This window comes from Clupea harengus, chromosome 10, assembly GCF_900700415.2.
Source record: "Clupea harengus chromosome 10, Ch_v2.0.2, whole genome shotgun sequence".
Classification (NCBI taxonomy): Eukaryota; Metazoa; Chordata; class Actinopteri; order Clupeiformes; family Clupeidae; genus Clupea; species Clupea harengus.
In genome coordinates, this window is record NC_045161.1 from 13,246,036 (window position 1) to 13,268,651 (window position 22,616).

The 22,616-nt window shown below is 43.1% G+C and overlaps 2 protein-coding genes across 5 annotated transcripts in view; both read left to right on the forward strand.

Moving 5' to 3' along the window:
• Positions 1 to 676: 676 nt before the first annotated feature.
• On the forward strand, positions 677 to 16,357 carry ephx4 (epoxide hydrolase 4). The gene is made up of 7 exons (XM_012839426.3): positions 677 to 2,188; positions 4,721 to 4,806; positions 6,798 to 6,955; positions 9,570 to 9,698; positions 10,440 to 10,543; positions 13,434 to 13,582; positions 15,290 to 16,357. The coding sequence occupies exons 1-7, from the start codon at positions 1,946 to 1,948 to the stop codon at positions 15,528 to 15,530; spliced, it is 1,110 nt and encodes a 369-aa protein (XP_012694880.1). The 5' UTR covers positions 677 to 1,945; the 3' UTR covers positions 15,531 to 16,357.
• A 1,679-nt stretch (positions 16,358 to 18,036) lies between these two features.
• btbd8 (BTB domain containing 8) overlaps positions 18,037 to 22,616 on the forward strand; it is a 38,567-nt gene continuing 33,987 nt past the window's right edge. For 3 of the 4 annotated variants that reach the window (XM_012839587.2, XM_031575425.1, XM_031575426.2), the window contains exons 1-3: positions 18,037 to 18,334; positions 19,490 to 19,666; positions 21,449 to 21,625. In XM_012839587.2, the coding sequence (XP_012695041.2) occupies positions 19,551 to 19,666; positions 21,449 to 21,625 (293 nt within the window). In that variant the 5' untranslated portion in view covers positions 18,037 to 18,334; positions 19,490 to 19,550. The remainder of the gene's footprint in view (positions 18,335 to 19,489; positions 19,667 to 21,448; positions 21,626 to 22,616) is intronic. The other variant, XM_031575424.1, reaches the window with a different exon arrangement.

The following is a 22,616-nucleotide window of genomic DNA, read 5'->3' on the forward strand; positions in this document are numbered from 1 at the left end:
GTTAAGTTGTAGCCTGTTTAATTGCCAAATATCAGTTTTCAGTGCATGGGATTGCTGAGGGCTTTGTTCAAATGGAAGATTCTGTCACTTAATTGAAATGTGGACTTAATTGAAATTTTCGATTCTCCCTGTGTATTTCAAATCAATAAGATAAGTCAACACTAACACGTGCCTCTTGTTAAATTTGTTGTTCAATTTAGCTTCAGAATCTGCTGTTTGACCATAGCATGGCCACTTTATCCTTTTGCTCCTGTGCACATGAAAGTAAGGTGCCATAGAATCAATGTGCCCCCATGGACGCTGGGCTGTGCCCCTAAAATGTCTACTTTCTTGCAGAATGTTCAAAGTGTTGTGGCAAGTGAGAACTTTTTGAAGTTGTAGAAGTGTTTTTGATATTTCTTTGTCCAAACGTATGGGTATGGCCTATTGTTTAATTTTTCCTTCAACATGACCATTAGCACTTTATTCAGTATCTCACGGTATGAGAGCATGTCATGCTATAAAATAAAAAATAATATATAATTTACAAAAGAATCTTACTGTAGAGGTTGAAGCATTAAACAAAACAGTATTTTCCGTATAAACGTGTGTTCTGTCTTTTGTGCTTGTTGGTCAATGTGAAACCTATTGAAGCATAAACCAATTTGGCATAGGCCTATGGTTAGGATGAGGGTTGTGACTAGGCCTCCGGCCCTAGGTTTCAGCGTTTGGAACGTATGGCCCAGACCTTTGTACTGCGCACGCCAACCCCATCGATCGTGAACCTGAATATGAGCATAGACCGAACTCAAGGTGGGCCTTTCCATCTTGTCCAAGGTCACCAACAGCGAATAAAATGTATTTTTACATAGGTTTACAAGTAGTTCGTTATCAATGTAAAATCTGTACAGAGTTACAAATGGAGAAGGGCACATCCCAAGTCAGTAAAGAGATGACAGTGACGAATGTGACGAATTTTACCGATTAATACTATCAGTCCTATAGCCTAAAGGTCAATCTCACGTTTGACCCCTAATGCAACAACGAAAGTTAAGACATACTCCAGCTGGATTACATAGGCTAGGTATTGTAGGCTATATGCAGTCTTTGCGCTCCACTTGTAAAATGGCTACAGGGAACATGTGGTTGCCTAGCCTAGTTCTCGTGTTTTGATGCTTTCCAAGCCATCAGATGACGCCGCGTGGAATGCTCTGTTCGGGCTCCAGTCTTAAGGACACATGATACATGCCCTTTCCAAGAATAGAAAGCCATGATGTCCAGTTTTGGTATTCACATGCGCTCATGCTATCGAAATTATAAGCTATTAGTAGTGTCCGACATTTGTAGCGGTATTCATTCAATAATAGTTCATTATAATGTGATTGATTCAATAAAATGTTTGGTTTTCTAGGGTTTAGTACAGGTAAATTAATTTTGTAATAATGCATTTGGAGAATAATTTACGCGGATAACAACTTTGCATTTAGACGAAAATGACGAACATAGGCTCATTTTAGGACCGTCTGTTGTCCTAATCATCTTTTTAATGAGCATGTTAATTATAATAATAATATCGGCAGTCTGTTCTGCAGTCCTGGCACGTGGAGAGGTTTTTCCTCTGAGCAAAGGCGCCTGCGGAGATGAGCTGATTTGGTACATTCTGAGATGTTAACGTCACAATTTTGGGTTTTAAAGAGAGGTGTTAAACACCTCTCGGACAAAGCAACCTTGCTGTCACACGCAAGCGTGAATTCTGACGTCCTGCGCTTCAGAGCGTTTCATTGAGCCCTTTTAGTTTGAGATCCTCCCCGGTGGGCAAGTAACCTAGTACGGCGGATGCTCTACCAACGGAGGGAGAGGATTACAATGGTGTCCATCATTTATGGAACGTCTGACAATTAACGCAATACATCGATAGATTGCCTAATCGTCTTCTGGACTTCAATATCCCCGCGGTAATGTAAAGATGGCGAGACTGCTCCACAACTTGCTGTTGTTGACAGTTCGACTCACGTTAAAGATTAGAGTTTTAAGCTATTGGTCTTTGATATACGGTTATTGTGCCCTCTGCACAGCCGTAGCGCTTCTAAAACTTTGGTGGAGCATCCTCATAAGGCCGTCAACAACCTTTCAGTGGGCAATACGAGAGACCCCCCCTGCTTGCCTGAATGACACGTCCTTGGGAACACATTGCTACGTGAGAATAAAGGTAAGGTGTGCGTTGCATTATACGAAAGTATCCGACGACGTTCAGTCAGTCTGGGTAGTGTGTTTATGGAGTCCTTCGAGCCTGATATGTACTGACAAATTGTGTCTCGGTGTGCTATAGAGGTACACACAAACGATATCAAAGGCGGGTCTAGGGGTTAAATGAAATCGTGAGACATGTATTTTATTGATGAACCCCTTTGAATACGTGTGCAACACTGGTTTGTTTTTCCGATCGTTGGAACCTCGTATTTTATGCTCACCGTTACCCTCGTAGTGCTGAGGACAGCTCCGTACGCAGTTGGGCTTTGCTATCGGCTAGTGCTATATAATAATCGATCAACAATGACAATTGGATAGAAAGTGGTCGTCTAACAGTTTTAGATGCGCTGTGACCCGCCTCAAACTTTCTCTGTCGTTTCAATGCTGTGAGAAAAAATCTACTCTTCCAAGTTTTATGAGAGATTATTCATACTAAATGTATCACTATGTAGCCTATATGACGTGTTAGACAGCAGGTGTTTTTCCTCCTTTACATATTTGGCCACTGTATGTTGCAACATTGCACTTCATACAGAATTAGTAAGGCAAAGAGTTAATTAAAAATCTTTTTTGCACAACACTGGAGGGGCGTTAGATACACGCATCAACACAACTATTCGCAGAAATCAAATAACTGAATAATGTGGGTATGGTTTACAGATTCTGTAACTATGGGAGGGAGAACCAATATTGTGTAATGGTCGCAGTGAATAGATATGAATTCAACTGTAAATGTCAAAGTTGGGAGAATGAATGTTGCGGCTGTTAATATTACCACAAAGTGTTTACTAGTTTCCTTGTGTTTTATGGCCCAATAAAGCAGACAGCTGTGTGAAAAAGAGGCTTGCATCAGGGGCTGACAGGCACTGTGCTCATGTCAAAGGGCACCAAGGTGTTAGCATCAAAGACTGGCCTGTGTTCCTTAGCGTGACTGATGACTCTCTGTCTCTCTCTCTCTCTTTCTCTTTCTCTCTGTCTTTCCCCTTTCCTCTCTGGTCACCCCTCTTCCCTTTATCTCTATCACCCTCCCTCCCTGTCTGTCTCAATTTTTTTTAATCTTTCTTCCCTCTCTCTTTTCTCATTCAATGATTTCAGACCAGTAGCTTTTACTGCTTTAGTTATGAAGTAATTTGAGAAGATTGTCATTTGAGGTTTTAATGCAGGATGAGGAATAACTTGATCTGTTACTATTTGCACACAGTCTGGGCAGAGGTGTGAAGGATGCTGTTACATTGTAAAATTGTCTGTACCAGCATTGGGGGGGCTAAGACACATGCTCAACTCTTATTCATTGATTTCTCTTCAGCATTTAATACCATATTACCGTCCCTGCTTGCAGAGAGGCTAATCTGTCATTTTAAACTCGATTCTAACCTGATTGGATCGATAGTGGACTTTTTAAGTGATAGGTCTCAGTGCGTGAGAGTTGGTGCTCTGTCAAACTGGCTCTACTCACTTGCTGGTGCCCCTCAAGGCTGCTGTCTCTCCCCCTTCTTTGCATCTTGTACACTAATGAGTGGCATAGCCACTCAAAGAATAGATTGATTTTAAAGTTTGCAGATGATTCTGTTATTGTTAGCCTTCTAGAAGGGGACAAACTGGATCATGGGCCGGTGGTGGATGACTTTGTGGTTTGGCATGATGAGTCTTTCCTCCATCTAAATCTGTAAAAAAAAAAAAAAAAAGACATGAATATTGATATCAGGAAGTCACAGCCAAGCACTCTGCCTACTGATATAAAAGGCTTTGACATTGACTCTGTGGATAGCTACACATATTTGGGCGTTGTTCTTGATAACAAACTGGGTTTTGAATCCCATGTTGAAGCTACCTCTAAAAAGGTCCAGCCTAGAGTCTCTTTTAACCTTTTGTATTATTGTGTGGTTTGGAAACCTAAATGTGTCATGCCAAGCTTTTGGACATTTATAACAAGCAGGTCCTTAGGAGGGCTTACACTATAAGGATTGCCAGGACCATCCACTCCAGAGGGAGTCTGAGCTATGGCTCTCAGGTTGACGTTCCAAGGCTTCTGTTTGTAGGACTCCATGTCTTCTTCATCCGTAGTGCTATTGATATGCTTAATGGCAATTAGCACCCTGACACATTGTTCTTGGCTCGAATTCCCATTTCCCAGTACATTTCACATTATGCATTCGCACACTGGCACTTTTGTACTTGGTATAAACCTCCATTGCCTGTATTAGCTTGATGAAATATTGTGTTGATGTTTTCCATGTTCTCCTTACTTGTTGTGTTTGGATGTGAACTCTGGCTGCAAAAGATTTTCCCCTAGTGGGACAATAAAGATAACCTTGAACCTTGAACTCTCTTTTTCTATCTCTGTGTCCTTGCTTCTCTCTGACCCCTCCCTCTCTGGCCACCTCTCTGACTCTATCTCTCTACTCTCCCTCTACTCTCTGCCATTGTCTGTCACCCTCTCTCTTTCTTCTTCCTCTTCTCTCTCTGCTCTCCATCCTCTGGACCACTGCAGGAGTCTGGTCTGAGGTTCCACTATGTGGCTGCGGGGGAGAGAGGCCGGCCACTCATGCTTCTTCTGCATGGCTTCCCAGAATTCTGGTAAGGGAGTCTGTGTAACCCTCAGCACACTCACTTGTCCATCAGGCTAAAGAGATGGGTACGTGTGTATGCAATGCGCATGTGTCTGTTAAAATGGCACACAACAAAACACCTATTGAAATACACTGGGCTCTCCAGAGCACACAGCTGATGATGCTATACTCATTTGTCCACAGAGAAATCTCTACTATGTAGGTTAACACTGTTGTAGGACTTGGGAGTCTGATCGTTTCGATTTTACTTTTAATTAAATCTTCTTAAAATGGTAGAATAGAATATTAAGGCGTAGAGATTGGAGAGCATCTGGGTATAACCAGTCCATATGAAAATGTCAATACAAATAATTTCCTTTATATTTGGCAGATGGCTTCATCCAAAGCCAGCTCATAGCTCAAGAAATGTCAATGTATGCTCCCACTTAGACTCAAACACTCAGATATAGCATGTTTGTTTTATTAGATTCCAAATACTGTATATGTTTTAATCTTATTCATATTATGTGCATACTTTTGTAGTTCTGTAATAGAAACCATTTCTGCAAAACATCGCTCTATAAAACCCTCACTACAAACTCTCTGCTTTTACTCTCTGTTTACTCAGTCTGCACCCATGTTTTGATTCCAAAGGCGTATTTTCTTCCGGATCATTTTTCACTTTAAGTGATATGAGGCACGGCCACGGCAAACACCACTGAGAGAGCGGGGGCGCTGTCAGAAGCCTTTAGCCTGACCGTAGCTCACGGAGGAGGAAAGGAGGGGGTGCAGAGAAACAGAGAGAGAGAGAGAGCGAAAGGGAGGGAAAGAGAGAGAGAGCGAGTGGATGGCCACTTTATTACCGCTTTCTGCTCCACTGGACATCCTCAGAAATGAGCGTGAGACAGACAGAAAGAGAGAGGGAAAGAGAGAGAGGGAAGGAGAGAGGGAGAGAAAGAGAGGGAGAGAGAGAGAGAGACAGAGGGAGAGAAAGAGAGGGAAAGAGAGGGAAAGAGAGAAAGAGGGGAGAGAGGGAGAGGGAGTCCGCTGTCCTGCTGCTGCTGTAAAATGGAGGATTCTGGGAAAAAATAGTCATAAGTGCAAAGTGGTGTTTTACTGTGTCATATGAAGAATAGGAAGAGATGTGGGCGAGTATGGATGAACCTCTGTGCGAGGGTGTGTGTGTGTGTGTGTGTGTGTGTGTCAGTTTGTAGTGTATTAAGAGCTCGGCAGGCCTGTTTTATTTTAAACCTCATTTATATTCTAACATACTGGGTTTTTCGGTGCTGTGTGCTGATACTGAGTCATCAGAATCTCAGTCAGGCCTGTCCACCTTCTGCTGCTCATCTCAGCTCCAACCTCACAGCAGACAACATCTTTAATTAGGGAGCTTGCTCTCTCTTTTCCGCTCTCTCTCTCCCTCTCTTTTCCGCTCTCTCTCTCTCTCTCTCTCTCTCTCTCTCTCTCTCTTGTGCGCTCTCTCACTCTCTTTCTCCCTCATCCCTCCTGTCTCTCTCCTTCTCTCTCTTTCTCCATCTCTCACTCACTCTTCTTCTTCTCATTCTGCAGGATGAGGGCTGCCTGCCTGACTGAGCAAAATCCACAATATCTAACTCTGAATTTTTCATTGGTCACCCTCTCCACTGGAAACAGCCTTTGCTTTGAACTATCATTTTGAATAATCAGCTGTAGCAAGGCAGGCTGTTTCAAACTTTCACAAGCCACATGATAGTTTCTCCTCAGCTTGAGTTCAAGGGCAGTGTCTTGAGCACAGGCTCTGACTGCAAATCTTCTGTGGAAATACAATTTGGCTTGAGATTATCTTGAGAGTGGCAGTTAGTACAAAACTAAGTCAAGTCAGGGCACTCTTAAATGTGGGATAACACAAGTCTTTGCAGTAATTAAAGTGTGGTTACATGCGGTTGATTTTGTTCATAGTGGCAGCTCAGTGTTCATCTTAATTGAAACCCTGTGTAATAATTAAAGATCTCTGACATTCTGTTTACGGTGTTCATGTAGGTTTTCATGGCGCTACCAGCTACGGGAGTTCAAAAGCGAGTTCCGTGTGGTTGCAGTGGATATGCGTGGCTATGGAGAGTCTGACCAGCCGCTCTCAGCGGACAGCTACCGTCTCGACCACTTGGTCACTGATGTGAAGGACATAGTGGAGTATCTGGGTGAGCTCTGTTTTTATCTCTCTCTCTCTCTCTCTCTCTCTCTCTTTCTGCTCGTCGCCCCTGTCTACCTCTGATTTTGTCTCTACTATCTCACCTTATCCACAAGCCCTGAAACCAGGGTTGAATACTAATGCAGTTTGTAAGGTAAGACTGTAAGGTTGGTAAGGTGATAAGATAAAACAGTTTTTCAGTAAGCAAGTTTGACCTTGGTGAGCAGAAGTTGTTTTGGTCCACATCTCCACCAGATCTATGGTCTGCCATCGCTCCCAGAATTAGAGTTTGGCCCATTTGATGAGAGCTAAATGGTAATGATATCTTAATATACCTTACTGCCCTACACTCACTCAGTAACCCTTCTGACTGTCTTGTTGTTTCACTTTCTTTCTCTGAATGATATCGGCCCGTCACTTAAGCTGTTTAATGTACCCCATCAATCTTCCCAGTCATTAACAAGGAAGACAAATGGCCATGTTTTGAAGAGTTGTTTTGCTGTCGGTCGTTGACTCACTGATGAGGTCAGAGTAAGGGCTGCTGAAGGACTCGCTGTTGCACATCAGGGTGAAACTCATACCTCCCCGACGGCCAGTGTTGTACTTCACAAGAGCTAGCTCAAAGTTCAGTTCACACAGATTAAAATGAGCAAATTCACATTCATAGTGCGCAATTTTGAACTTGGAACAAGTTCATAGTCACAGTTCTTTTCTTCAAATTCCTTTGTTTTCTCATGTATATGCATATGTGTGTGCATATGTACATCACTACTCACCTACCAAAAATAATGCATAGAACCCTTCAATCAAAAGCAACTACTAATTACACATATCCTGAACACCTTGCAGGAACTTAATATAAACATTTGCATACAAATGTGAGAGTTTTTCCCTCAGAATCTGTACTGACTAGTTAATAAAACTCTTTCAAATAATTGTTTGAAACGCCACTGGTACTGGCACCATTTTGCAAAAAAGATGTTTATGTTAGCCAGTGTAGTTTACAGTGCTCCATGTGCACATGCACAGTGTTTTGCGGCACCCGAAGATTCAGAATCTCGAACAACGCTCAAGTTCACATTCTTTGGTTGCAAACGGATACGTCACCGGAAAAATGAACATGCTCTTTTAGCACGTTCATGCACAACACTGCCGATGGCAGTCTCACAGGCCCGTGGGCTCCACAGCGTAAGCTGCACACAGCGCCAGCTCAAGTCCGACTCATCAAAACACAGAGCAGTGTTTATCTCTGATAGGTCACTGAGCAACCAATCGGCCAATATACATCTCGCGCTCTAAAGAACTCTCCCACAGACCCCCTCATAGCTAATACATGTTCCCCACTAGAGCCTCTATGACTCCTAATGAAACCGGAACTGACTCTGCATCCCCTCAGGGTTAAGGGAAACCCCCTCGTCAATACAGGCTGCTGTCCCCTAAAAGCTCAACAAGATGCCCAAAGTGTGTTTACACATGTCTGCAGATGAGTCAGACTACACATGAGCCGGGGCATATAAGCATTCAGATGACACTAGGTCTCCTCCACACTCCCTGCTGGAGCCTTGTAGATGTGTTGCACGCGTTTCGCACGTTCTCACCCCTGTATCAAACCATTTGAGTTATCCGATGACAGATCAGGGACGAGGACAGCATGCTGTCCGTGGGTGGGAATGGTGTGCGGTGGATGAATGGCAGAATGAACTGGTGAGGAGATTATTTAGTGAGGCCGACTAATATGATCAGAGTGCCCCTGGGGAGGAAGTGGTGACCTTGATCTGCCATCTTAAGTGGCTGAAATTAGATTGTGGCAGATCTCCTCCCCAGTTTTGCGGGAGGGTGTAGAGAGAGTGGACCGGTGGTAAGAGCGTGGGGTGGATGGGGGCAGTATTTTTCCAGCGGTATCCTGACAGGACCTTGCTAAGGACGAGCGCCTCCCCTCCACCCTCCTCTCCCTGCCGCGCTAAGCGAACTCATATTAGGGCCTTTTCTGCTCCACTGACTTTAATGTGCCCTCCCCACATGCACACACTGTCCCACACATTCATACACACACACACACATGCACAGGCACACACACACACACACACACACACACACACACACACACACACACACACACATACACACCTGCACCCACATTCACCCATAAACACACTCAAAATCATAAGTACAAACGCAAAGGCTCACAGAAAAACAGACACGCATACACTTCCCTTTCCAACACCTGTCCCATCAAAGGATATGTGTGCACATCCTGTTATTTACAGTCATGCACACAAAATGCACACATGCAGCACACACACAGATACACACATGACACCATAAGAAAAACATTCACATATGTTGGCCTACAGGCATTCACAAACACTGACACAAAATAGATACAGTATACACACATAAACATAGTCACTTACTCATCATCCTTACCCCACCTTTCTCCCTCTCTCTCGCTCTCTCTTTCCCTCTCTACCTCTCTCCCTCTCTCTCTCTCTCCCTCACTCTCTCTCTCTATCTCTCTTTCGCTCTCTCTATCCCTTCCTCTCCCTCTCTCTCTCTATCTCTCTCTCTCTCTCTCTCTATCCCTCCCTCTGCTTCTCTTCCTCCCTCTCTCTCTCTCTCCCCAGGTTATAACAGATGTTTCCTGGTGGGTCATGACTGGGGCGGGATCATCGCGTGGCTCTTTGCCATCCAATACCCAGAGATGGTGGTGAAGCTCATTGTGCTCAACAGCCCTCATCCCTCCGTCCTTGCAGGTGAGCTCTCTGTGTTTGAGGGGCAGTCTCTGTGTCAGGTACACATGAAAAAAAAAACACACACACACACACATATGAGACGATCGTCACTTTCCCTTTCGTCTTTATCTTCTCTGCCAATCTGCTCTCCCTGCTCTCCCTGTCTCCTCTTTCTTTCCTCTGCCTTCTAATCCTCCCTCTCCTCCCTCCTTCCCCCCTCGTTCTCTTCTTTTCTCTTCTCTCCCACTGTTCTTCCCTCTCCTCTCCTGACTTACCCTCTGATGCCTGGATGGCTCTCATGCACTGAAGCGTGCCTGGAGTGTCTGTCCAAACAGCGAGATGTGTTTCTGAACTCGTTAATGTGATTAGCATCAGTCATTAGGAGGCCTTATTATTTCGCCCTCCAAGTGACCCTATCAAGTGGATCCAGCCTCCATCTGTCACCCATCTTCCTTCTCTCCCTCCCTCCCTCCCTGCCTCCCTTTCCTTTAGGGCTGGGTTGGACTTGTAATTATAGGGCTATTTTGGCTTCCAGTGGTGTGAGATGGTATTTTTTTTGGAGCGGGTCGCTCCCACACTTCTGTCTATGCTGTTTGTCATGCATGTGTCTCCTTCCTTTCCAAGTGCATTGTGTGAAGGCCTGGTTTTATCCACACCTATTAGCTGACTATGCTTTTCTCTTCCTCCTGCTCTTTTCTCTTCTTTTCCTTCTCTTTCACTCTTTCTCTTTTCTATCTTTTCTCTTTCCTTCCCTCCTTCCAGATTATGCACTCCGCCACCCCAGTCAGCTCCTCAAATCCAGTCACTTCTTTCTTTTCCAGCTGCCCCGCTTTCCTGAGCTCATGCTCTCTATCAACGACTTTAAGGTGGGCTACGCACGTGTGTGTGTGTGTGTGTGTATATGTGTGTGTATGTGGGTGTGTGTTTCCATATGTGTGTGTGTGTTAGTATTATGGGGTGTTTGGGTGCATATGACAGGGGAGAGGGGGAGAGAGAGAAAGATGACAAAAGAATGCACTGGCTCTCGATCAATGAATATCACTTTAAGCTTATAAGTGCTGTTTTTGAGTGTCCCAGGTCGTAGTTTTGGATGGCCTCCCACTGGCAGGGCTGGCACTGCTTCTTCTGTGGATGGGCACCCCATAAACCCTGTGATGAAGCACTGCCTGGCACTGGCCATTTATTTACCAGCCGGCCACTTCATATATCTTACGAGACAGTGTCACTGCAGAGGCCTTCTCGCCGGAGGCTTGCCTGTATTTCAAGTTGGGCTGCAGGGTTTGTAAACTTTAAACCTTGTGGTGGTGCCAAGAGAATCAATGTGACTGTCTGAGACCAGGCAGTGATTCTGTCTCGGCTTCAAGCAGAGGAATATGACACGCAGTTAAAATGTGAAAGGACCTTGGAGTACATCCAAGCAAATGGATGAGGCACACATAGGCATAAAAGCCAAAACAGAGTTGTTTAATGGATTCAATTTCGGAATAAAAATCCAAAATGAATAATGATAGAAATAAATTATAATAAAAACCTATACCTCCATTAAGACCTGGAAATAAAAGCAGCTCAGTGACTGTGGGAGTGCATTGGACTCCCATCTGTTTCCGCTTCTGATTCACATGTTACATCATGTGTGTTGAGGACAAAAACAACAGCAATGACTATCGCTAATGGTCACAAAGAAGGATGGGCTGGAGCAATGATCCCCATTGGCTGACTCGGCTAGCAATTTCCGAGACCTGGTCAAAGTAATTATCTCTATTGGGTAATTAATCGAATCAGTGGCCTATCATGGATATGTAACTGGTTTTGTTGGAGAGACATGGTTTCACCAGCTAATCATTACGACGTTGCATGCACTAAGGTGCCCTTGTTTTTGTTGCAAGTAAACCCCTTTTGAAAAGTCAGTGTGTGTTTATGTGAAAAGTGAAGTGAAACTGGGCTGCACTGTTTTGTAAAATAATGAAGTGAATATGCAGTGTTCATTGGGTTGTAGTTTACTTCTTCTGATTAATATGAATGCATACAATGCAGAAATCTTCCTAATAATGAAACAAATGTTCCTTTGTGGTCAGGTTAGTGCGCACAGGCAGTAGTACAAATCCATGAATTTTTATGCAATGTCCCATTAAGGAAAGTATGTGATTCTGTTGTATAATCTCACAATTGTTTGACTGAAGCATGAAATACAGATTTGTGTATCATAAATAGGAATTAGAGTGAGTCGTTCATACGCACACGCACACACACACACGCACACGCACACACACACACACACACACACACACACACACACACACACACACACACATACACATACTGCTGAATTAAGGTGTAGTGGTGCTGTGACTATACAGATTTGTGATCTAATCCTTTTGCTTTGAACCGATGAATCGATATGGATGACTCTTAGTAGTTCAGTAGTTTCAAATTTCACTCATTTTTTACATCCCTGGCAAAGATATCATGAAGACAATGCTAAACTTTGGTGAGAACAATTAACATTTGGAGAATTGTGGTATCGATATCAAATATCAATAGATAATGTAATGGAAAAGGTAATGTGATTTATAATGTTTCAGTAGATAATAATGTTTTTACTTTGGAGTTAATCCAGGGACATGGTGGTGCCATTTTTTACCCAGTCTTAACACAAAGTCGGAGGTAAGCTCTGGCCATTAACTTAAGTTGCTAAGTTTGTCAGCTAAGCTTGTCAGTGCACCTCTCCTAATTACCTCCCTTGTTGTGGCACAGCACACCTGCTTGAGATGCACTACAATGGCTGCCTCAGCATTGGGAAGGAATGAATGGTTGCCGTTGGAATACAGCTTAATTATTATGCCTCAGCCACTGAGCTAATGGTATCATGATGTTGTTAGCTCAGAGCTACATTCTTTGCAGGTATCGTCATGGATGACCAAAATGACCAGAATGACTAAAGTCAGTGGTGCACCGTCAGGTCATGTTGTATTACACCATGGGATCAGTCACCCTCCTTTAAAATCAAACACTAGGTGCTATAACTCCTGTCAGAGAGAGGTGTAAACCCGGGCATACATAACCTTACCAGCTCACCTCTTCTCCAGCAGCGCTGGTACGTCTGCCTGTTCAGGGTTTGCCACGTCCTGGTGCTCCAGTCGGCCCCTCAGGGTTCCTCTTCTCCTCAGACCCATAAATATGGCAGCAGGGCCGGCCAGGCCAGGTGCCTGACCTAGCAGCGTGTGGCACTGATGTGAGTGAGGCTGTCGGGGACTGTCACATCGATGACCCAGAGGGAAGGAGAGAGTGTAATTGAATAGGATTTTGTGGAGGGAGTGCGGCCGTCACGCACAATTAGTATCTCTTTCTCCTCTCGTTTAGTTCACAGACTCTCTCTTTAGTGTTTAACTCTATCTAGCTGTATTGGGTTTTTTCATCTTTCCACTTTACCCTCTTCCATCACTCTGCCTTTCTCCTCTTCCCTTTCTCTTTTCATCCTTGCTCACAACACTTCTTTTCTCCTTTCATGCTTCTCTGTTGCACCATTCCCTACCACTATATCATCTATCTATGACCATGACTATGCCTACCACTATATCATCTATCTATGACCATGACTATCTCTACCACTATATCATCTATCTATGACTATTTATGGCCATGACTATCCCTACCACTATATCATCTATCTATGGCCATGACTATACCTATCATTATATCTCACTTTCTGACTTTCCCTACCCACAACTTTTCCTCTGTCTTCCCATTCTCTCTCAGGCTTTAAGGAGTCTATTCACCAGCCGCAATACAGGGATTGGACGTAAGGGACGTTGGCTTAACACTGAGGACCTGGAGACCTACCTCTATACCTTCTCCCAGCCTGGGGCTCTCACTGGGGCACTCAACTACTTCAGGAATGTCTTCAGGTGAGTCCGCCACAGGCACGAGGACATATACAGTAGGGAGGTCTTTGGTCTTAAGAGAGGGAATTAAGCTAATTCTGAGTAAGTAGAATGCTCCAGGATGCTATGAATAAACACTTGGGTAAAAGTGCACAGCTGTGTTACTAAATCAGTGCCATAGTGGGGGTGCACCCAGCCAGCTGTTTTGGTTGGGTTGGGTCACTGCTGCCCTCTAGTGTTTGTAGATTGAAACATGTATGCTTCTGGCACTGCGTTTTGTATTTTGAGTTTGACAAATAAATACTGCTGACTAAAATCTTTGTGCCAAAGTGTTCTTATAATTACAGATCCCATTGATGTTTACTGGTATTTTATGCTGGTGTTATTGGTCATAGGGTTGTTGTGATGTGACATTTTGGCTGTTTGGTACAAAGCTTCCATTGATAACATGAAGGGCGACTTAGTGTTAGAAGTATCATTGTATCTGTACCATTACAAAGGAGAATGGAATGGGAGCTATTTAATTTGGTCACAATCTGCCTTTTGTCTGACACAAAGCACACAGCATATGACTTTAACATGTGCAGCCTTCTATGCACTGAACTCTCAAGCAGTCTTTGTCAGATGTTAGGCCCAATGTCAGCTCACAACAAGGCAGTTGTTACTTTGCACTATGCACACCAAATCCATTTATATAATTTAAATCCAATTTCCATTAAATTAAAGGATTGCAGTTAAGCTAAGTATGATTGCTCAAAACAGTGTTGCCACATGCATTACGAAAGTCCTTTCTCTATAGATTAGTTGTCAATCTAGAGCTCAGCTATCAGCATTCTCCTACAGCGTGTGCATAGAATTTTCTGTGCATTCAGTCAATTATTGCACAGATTGTTTCCCCCTGACTTGACAAGTAGTTCACAACATTTGTTGCGAGCACGTGAGATGATGAACATACATGGCTGAGTCGTCCATCTGTTCACAGTAGTTGTTGGTGGTGTGGTAGGGGGCCCTTTCCCCTCTCAAGGCAGGGAAGTGGCGTGTAAGGAATCCGCTGAACTCAGATGGCTGCATCTCTGACGTGCGCCATATGAAAACGTTCACTAATGCATAAAGCGAGGCTAGTTGTTGCTTGGAGCGGTGTGAAAATAGTAGTCTGTGGAGGAAACTGAGGCTGGCGCAGGTTTGTCACATGCCAGCTGCAAATATGCATGTTTGTCATGCCTCATTATCTTAATTTATTATGAACATATAATCTATGATATATATACGATAATGTCTAGTCAGTGTAATGTATGTTTCATCTGTTATTATGAGCAGTAGTAGTTATAGTAGTAGTAGTAGCAGTAGTAGTAGTAATTGTTGTTATTGTTGCTGTAAAGATGAAGAAAGTAAAGGTACCTTTTGGTTTCAAAACTGTTGAATCAGGCTCAGTCAGTATGTTACTATCCTGGTTAATTTGATGGAAAAGATAGGGAGTCTCTACAAGGAAAGGATTTATACATACATGATCATTATGCTGTGTTTTTGCTCTAGTTTTTCATGCAGAACTATAAGAGATCTCATATAATATGTTCATGTCAGGCACTACAAGTGCATCGGTACCTCACAGTACATGTGTACATCACATATGGTAATATATTTCTGCATAAGATATTTAAAGTCCTTTGTCGGAATGTGTTTTTATTTTTTTTATTTTATGATAATTTTTTATTATTTTATATTTTTTATCAGCTTCCTGCCGCTCAGTCAGAACAATGTGATGTCTCCAGTGCTGCTGCTGTGGGGAGAGCAGGACGCCTTCCTGGAGCAGGAGATGGCGGAAGCCTGCCGCATCTACATCCGCAACCACTTCCGCCTCAACATTATCTCGGGGGCCAGCCACTGGCTCCAGCAGGACCAGCCTGACATTGTCAACACCCTCATATGGACCTTCCTCAAGGAGGGAGAATGCCGCAAAATGTACAGGAACTGAGTGGAACCTCTGGATGGACCCTTTCCTTCCACTCCCTCCTCGCCAAAGAGGGGCGCTCCCCTTCCCCCCTTCTCTCTGTTCCCCTGTTCCCTGTGAGGGAGTGTGGCAAAGGGGTGGTGGGGTGCATGAGGGGATGAGCGTATGCCTGTGAAAATTCAACCAACATTAAGATAATGCAATCATCCTTTTAAATTTAACACATCTCAGATATTTTTTAAAGATGTCAAGGTAAAAGTGGGGGAGAGAACAAAACGGAAGTTTAGAGAAAAAGCACATTTTTATCACAGTTTTCCAGAAGTTTTTGCACATAACATTCGCCTTAAGAGTTTGTTGGTGACGACATTTTACAGAGAAAAAATATCCCAAGTGTGTGGCAAAATCTCCTCATGAGTTGTATTGTGTGGTGCCTTTTGACTTGAAATTGTACCATTTCTTGCGATGTAAAGTTGTGCCATGTCTTTTTGAGGTTGAGCTGTGGCGTTGTCTGCTATCCTGTAAGTGTCACCAGATCGCTACTCTCTTCTGACACATGTCCCTCTGGGATCTCACTGTTCCTCCCCCTCTCTATCAGGTAGTGTTGTCTTAAAGAACAAAAAAAATCTATTATTTTGTAATTTTCTGATGATTTTTTGCGCAGATATTTCAGAATGTTGTTATTTTGATCTTCCTGTACGATAGGAGCAACAATCAACTACTATAAACAGTGATGGTTAAATATTGTGCACTTTTTGTATCTCTTCCTACACACTTGCATTAATGAAATTCACTGAGCCAGTTCTGCACACCATTTTGATTTTCTAAGCAAATAAATACTAGCTCGAAGACTTCTTGGAGCCATGTTTGTTCTTCTCATCCATGTTTTGACAAACTGACAGACCAAAGCCCGCGTTTTCAAAGGCCCTCTTAGTGTCTTGTCATAGTCATGCACAGGCTGGCTCCTCTTTTCAGAATGTCACACAGACATGCTAATTCATCCTCTTATCAAAACACGACCCGCATGCTAAGTGGCAGGCATACAGGCTCTGGAGATTTACACAGAGCGGTATCGGAGATGGTGTCTTTGTCCTGCCCTTCTTAGCCGAGCGTGACCCAGTTACAGAAACACATCATGGTCCAGACATTTGGATTCATGGGAGGGGACAGAGGGCAGTCAGTGTTCTCCTTCAGGCTGGCACTGCTACGTCTTCATGTGGTACCCAAGAAAGACGGCTGGAGAGAATAATGCCTACCCCCTTGGGCACATAACATGCCCCTGTCTGTGTCAGTACCATAAATGCACATTTTAGCTTCATTCTCTTTAAGGAATTTCAATTGTCTTGACAGATTCAAGGTCAAAGCCATCATCATTAGTGTTATTGCTCCAGTAACCTTCTATTTGTCAGAAGATTGAGGAGTGGTTTCACAGGCAGGGAGACCTAGTTCTAGATTTAAGAGGATGTTAGGGCACCAAAGTATGAAGTCCAAAAGGAGGTTTAGTCCTGTAAACTGTGAAGGTTTCCAGCTGGGCCTAGGTTCATTAAGGTGTGTTGAAAAGTCCTGCACAGAAATCAATGGCAGCTTCATACATGGAAGGCAAGGATACAAGCAATGAAGCCAGTGGGCTTCTTAAAGGAGAACTCCGGTATTTTTAACCTGGGCCCTATTTTCCAAATTTTAACCAGGGACAAAAACGATAGAAATCAGTCCATTGTTTAGTTACAACGTTATAACCTGCAACCGCAAAACACCTATACAATGTAATCCAACGGGACATGCATCTGCGTCAAAGTAAACCGCTTGTTTTCGCCACTTACAAGCTCATAATGTTATTGTAAGTCTCTGACATGGAAAGGATCCCCACAGAGACAGACCTGTGTCTGTTTGTCTCCATAACTGTAAATAAACTAAAACTAGTAAATGAAGAAGACAAAGGTAAACTAATAATAATAACATTGTGATAACATTGCACTTATAATAACATTATGAGTCTGTCATTGGCAAAAACACTTGGACACCTGCTCTTGCCACCATAAGATTACATTATTTAGCTGTTTCGCAGCTGCAGGTTTAGCGGTGTTCTAACTCAAAACTGGACCGATCAAAAGGATGGGGGAAATGGATTGAAAAATACCTGGGGCCTACGAATAGGTAGGGGAAGACGGCCTATTGGCCTATCCCTCCGCTTTGAGTTGCCTATGCTACAAATGGGAACCATACGCTATTCGTGCAAGCGGGTAGATATCTCAGTGTACGATTGAGAACTCGTTTAACTTGGTTTAAATCCCATGCCAAATGAAAGAGAACGTTTGAGTGAAGAGTAGCCTAATCGATGGCTCACCACAAAATGCTTATCATCCTATCGATAGAGATTTAAACGGTGTAACGGTTTAAAATAATACACTAAGAATATACACTAATTTTATCATAAATAAAATGCAAACCATATGCGCAACATCAACACACCACACTACGTCTGGGATACCTTTAGGGCGGGTGTACTACTTAATGACGTCATTGTTGTGGAACAGCGTGGTGCACTGAAATGACAGGGAAGGACGCTGCCCGGTTGTTGTGGGTTCAGTGGCCACAAAGAAGTGTCAGCGATGTACGAGTTTATTTAGAAACAGTAATTGTAAATGTGCCATTCTTTTGTGTTTAATTGCAATAGATGTATGTTGTGCACGGCGCAGTGCTTCCTTTTATCAGTTGAGTAACGCTGACGTTATCAAGTGTTGCAAACATTTGGCTGCCTAGCTATGCTAGCTAGCAACCTACACACCTACCATTGAATTGTCATTTTGAAGGAGGCGTATGGAACGAAATTTGTAAGTGTATCTTTTGACAGCTAGTAGATTAGCCAACATTTCTTTCATTAATTTTTTATAACATTACCAATATAACCTGGTTATTCACACCTTTGACACGAACCAGCGCGTAAGTTAGATGCAAAAACTTAATTCCTGCTGAAAGTAGCGGCTCCGGTTTGGGTAACCTAACGTAGCTGACGGTGCTAACTAACTAGCTAGCATAGGCGTTAGCTTGAGTTGCTAGCTGCATATTCTAAAGACAGGCACGGCTTCCTGAGTCTTTACAGTAGGTAACCAAGGTGTCAATATACTGTATCCCTCAGGGACTCAACATGCATTATTTGGGAGACTTTTTTATTTTCGAAATTGTGTAATATCGATTGAAGGAGTCACAGTGCGTATATATATAATTGTTAGCATACTAGAATATGCTGTTCTGAGAGTTTGTTAAAAGGTTTAATAGTCGGTGTGTGTACTTTGACCCTGTCGTTTGTCCGGAATAAGCGTTTAGCAACATACATTGGGTTGTATTGGCATGTTCAGAGAATGTCCTATTGGCTATTAAAATACCTATTTCGAGGTTAGTTTCATTTGTTTACTAAATCACAGTCGTCATCCTGAAATGAACGAAGGAAGGAATGAGCCAGCTTTGGAACCCTATGCATAATACCTGCATGAAACCTTGAACAACGCTTTTATTCTAACTTTTGTTTGTTTCTTATAAACATAAGCAGAACTGTTCATGAACATGTGTCACCTGGCATCATCGTTGTACTGTCACTACAATGTATGCTCTAAACACTGGAGGGATTTAATCTAGTATAAGTAAATCTTAATTTGACCCTTTAACTTTCTTTTGCTAAAAAAAAATCACAGACTGACTTTGATGAATGTCTTCTGATTGAATTTCTGGAAGTTTAAGCAATTGCCAAAGCAATAATGAAATATGTAACACTTTTCCTACTCATCTATCTCTCATTTGAAGCTTGGTAACTGCCCTGAAAGAGGTCTGTGTGGATGAGGCCAAGGCATTCCTGGGTCATTCGCAACATTTCATAAGTTGTTTGCATAGGGCAACAACAAAAGCAGACACACCACTTTAATTTCTTTTCAAGGAAAGACTGACCAGTCGCTAGTCTAACTCAGCAGATCTCCTGTTATTCCGCTCACCAGGTTTACAGATATGTTGTGACCACAACACTGCTGATTTGCGGAGCTCAACATATCCTTATCAATGGGGAACACCATGCACTCCTCTGAGGCTATCCGTGAATTCCAAGCAAAAGAGAGAAAATCCAGAGCCAGTCTGAAGAAGTGCCTATCCCGTGCCTTATCAGAGGACTTCACGAGGTAAGAGAAAAGAGTTTAAAAAGGGAAAGAACACAGAGAAAACCAGTTTGACCAGATCTTTGCAAGACCATGAAATGCTGGAATAACCATTGAATTTAGAATGAGAAACTGTTTGATGAGTTACTAATGCAACAAAATATGAATTTCATCAAAAAAATAAGGAAATGACAAATTGCATAATTTGTGAGTTTTACAGTCGCAAGTTAATATCATACCCTACAAGATTTTGAATGTATTTATCCTCTCCATTTTTATTGTTTTCTGCATTCCAACTCATTTCAATGTATGTTGTTTGGCCCTGTTTCAACATTGTGCAGTGGAGTTTGAATGTAAACCCTTCCCACTCTCATGGGAAAGAATGTCCAACCTAATCAAACCTTTCGGCATTTAATTTTGAGGCTATGTGAAGATGCATAGTGGGACACGTATTTCACAATTCAATAACATCTGCATTGGTCAGGTCTTATGCTACTTCACTAAGAGTACCTAAAGTATAGGCTAGTGAATAGAATATTTCTCTTAACTGAAGTAGTGGTACAGAGGATCCCATGATTAAGAATAGAGGATTAAAACAGAGCATACTCATATTGTAAAGCAGGTGAACTCTCTGTCCTGCTGAGCCCCTTAGCACTGAGTGAGTCACTGTGAAGGTCACACAGAGGTTAAGAAGAGAGGAATGGGCCACTGGAGGAATGAAGCGAATGTGCCGAGTGTCTTCTCCCCGCACTTTTGCAGCTCTCCTCATGACCCACTTGGCTAGCTGTTACCGTGAGGTGAAGGGAGAAATAACCACGGCGGCAGCAGCGGCCGCACCAGGCCATGTGTGTGTGTGTTCGTGTGTGCTAATGTGCACGTGTGTGTGTGTGTAGGCCGTAGGGCTTAGTATTGTTTCTGGGTCACCCAGTTGAGTCACTTTGAAGTAAAAAGTAGTGTATGTGATAATGATGGTGATAGTAGTGTTGAAGATCAGAGAAGTGTTCACGTGGCGTACCGTGAAAATGACACTGCTCAAGTCCAACTCCACAGTAGCAAAGCTTTTTCTTCCATGTAATTCAGTCAGACAGTTCCACAGCCCAATTTACAGAATCAAGATCCGTATTTAAAGACCTAGCTAAATCTACATGAGTCATAAACTTATACATGATGTATGGTAGGTCGCGGCGTATACTGTGGTCCACTTAAAAGCCATTGGTCAGCCATAGGCCAGTGAACTTTATTCTATATGAATATGTGCTTAATAGCTATCAGCTATTCATTTTACTTAATTATTTATCATATGTAAACCTGAGAAACATTTCAGCCCTTAAGAAGGCTCAGTGGAACCAGAAGTGTCTGTGCTGTGATCTCTTTTTTTATTGTTATTCCTGTGACCTTGAGCACATTGCCGTAGTAGGAAAGCAGACTGAATTCTTCATGTCCTCGGAGATCTGACACAGTTCCCTCCCTTACTGGCCATACAATTCCATTTATGTATTTCGCTGGTCTGTATGCGTTTATGCTTCCATTTCTGTTTATGAATGGTGCATTTTATTCTATCTATCCATAGTTATATCATTTATTCTGTATCTCAAGGTACATGGTCGAAGGTATATGGCAGTTTCCAGAGTAGCCACTGGGGTCTGGCCACCGTGGCAACACACTCTCACTATCTCTCTCTCTCTCTCTCTCTCTCTCTCTTTCTCTCGATCTCTCTCTCTGTTCCTCTCCCTCGCTCTCTCTCTTCCTCTCCCTCCCTATCTCTCTTCCTCTCTCTCCCTATCTCTTTCTGACCATTCCGTTTAGGTTACTGTCCGAGGAGCAGGAAGCAGATGTCACTCTGTGTGTGGGCTCGGCCCGCCTCCGGGTGCACAGAGCGGTGTTGCTGGCCAGGGCTGCTCACCTGCTGAAGGGTGCGCCTCCCGGCCAATCAGAGGTCCTCCTGCAGGACTGCGATGCTGCTGAGCTCAGAGAGTTCATTCGGTATGTGTGTCTTTGTCAGCTTTTTATGTAATTAGGGTTCATGACGCATTATGATATTGCATAAAAAAGTTGCACAAATGTACAGTTGGCATCTAACTGTATAAGAAGCATAATACATAAATGCATATTCACATACGTACATTTGATAGTAAAGCGCTTTAGTATGTTTTCTACTGAAGCATGAATATACAATACTACTGGCATCACTGAGAGAGTGTGGTGTCACCAGGTTCATGTGATTTGGAAACGCACATAGATTCACCCACGCAAGCCAGTTCTTCTCTCGAAGGGTCTCTGTCAGGGCCTCAATCGATACTTAATTAGTCTGCTGTCTCTCAGTGTGACATTCTGTCTCTGGCCTCAGACATACGCCCGTCTCCCCACACCCATCCGCTCTTCACACAGAGCCCTCACTGGCACACCCCTACGCTAGCTTTGCCCACTCACGGACACAGCACACATACGCCGACTGAACCGGAACAGAAGGATGTAGAATAACAAATGTGTGGGCTGACAGCAACTTGGAACAGCGTCTACACCCAGAAAATGCTCAGGACTGGATGGCCAAGTTTGTCAGGAGTGTCAGGAAGTTGTTGGTATTATAATAACATTATATTTAATTATATTATATATATATTTTAGATGATGAACTCAGTGGTCAGTTAAAATTAAATGAAATGGATCTACTATTAGCTGCTTTGCAGACACTCCACATACATTTTGCCCTCTGTATTATAATGGTGTGATTTATCAGATAGTTCCTTTAGATTTGGCTATCACTGAGTTTATGCATGATTCAGTGATCATCATATCACTCGAAATGTGTTGCATCTTGTGCTTAGATGCAGTACCACTCATTGTCTGACAGATGGCGCCATAGAGCGTTCACATTAAAAACATCTCAGAGGAACAGCTGTGTTCTGAAGGCACTCAGGGCACTCAGCACTGAAATGGGTTATGACAGCAGTGTTAGTCCATCCACATCATACAA

Coding starts and splice junctions, on each gene's coding strand:
- ephx4 (XM_012839426.3), top strand. CDS start 1,946: ATGGCGAGACTGCTCCACAACTTGCTGTTGTTGACAGTTCGACTCACG. Junction 4,807..6,797: donor CATGGCTTCCCAGAATTCTG/GTAAGGGAGTCT, acceptor GTGTTCATGTAG/GTTTTCATGGCGCTACCAGC. Junction 6,956..9,569: donor GGACATAGTGGAGTATCTGG/GTGAGCTCTGTT, acceptor CTCTCTCCCCAG/GTTATAACAGATGTTTCCTG.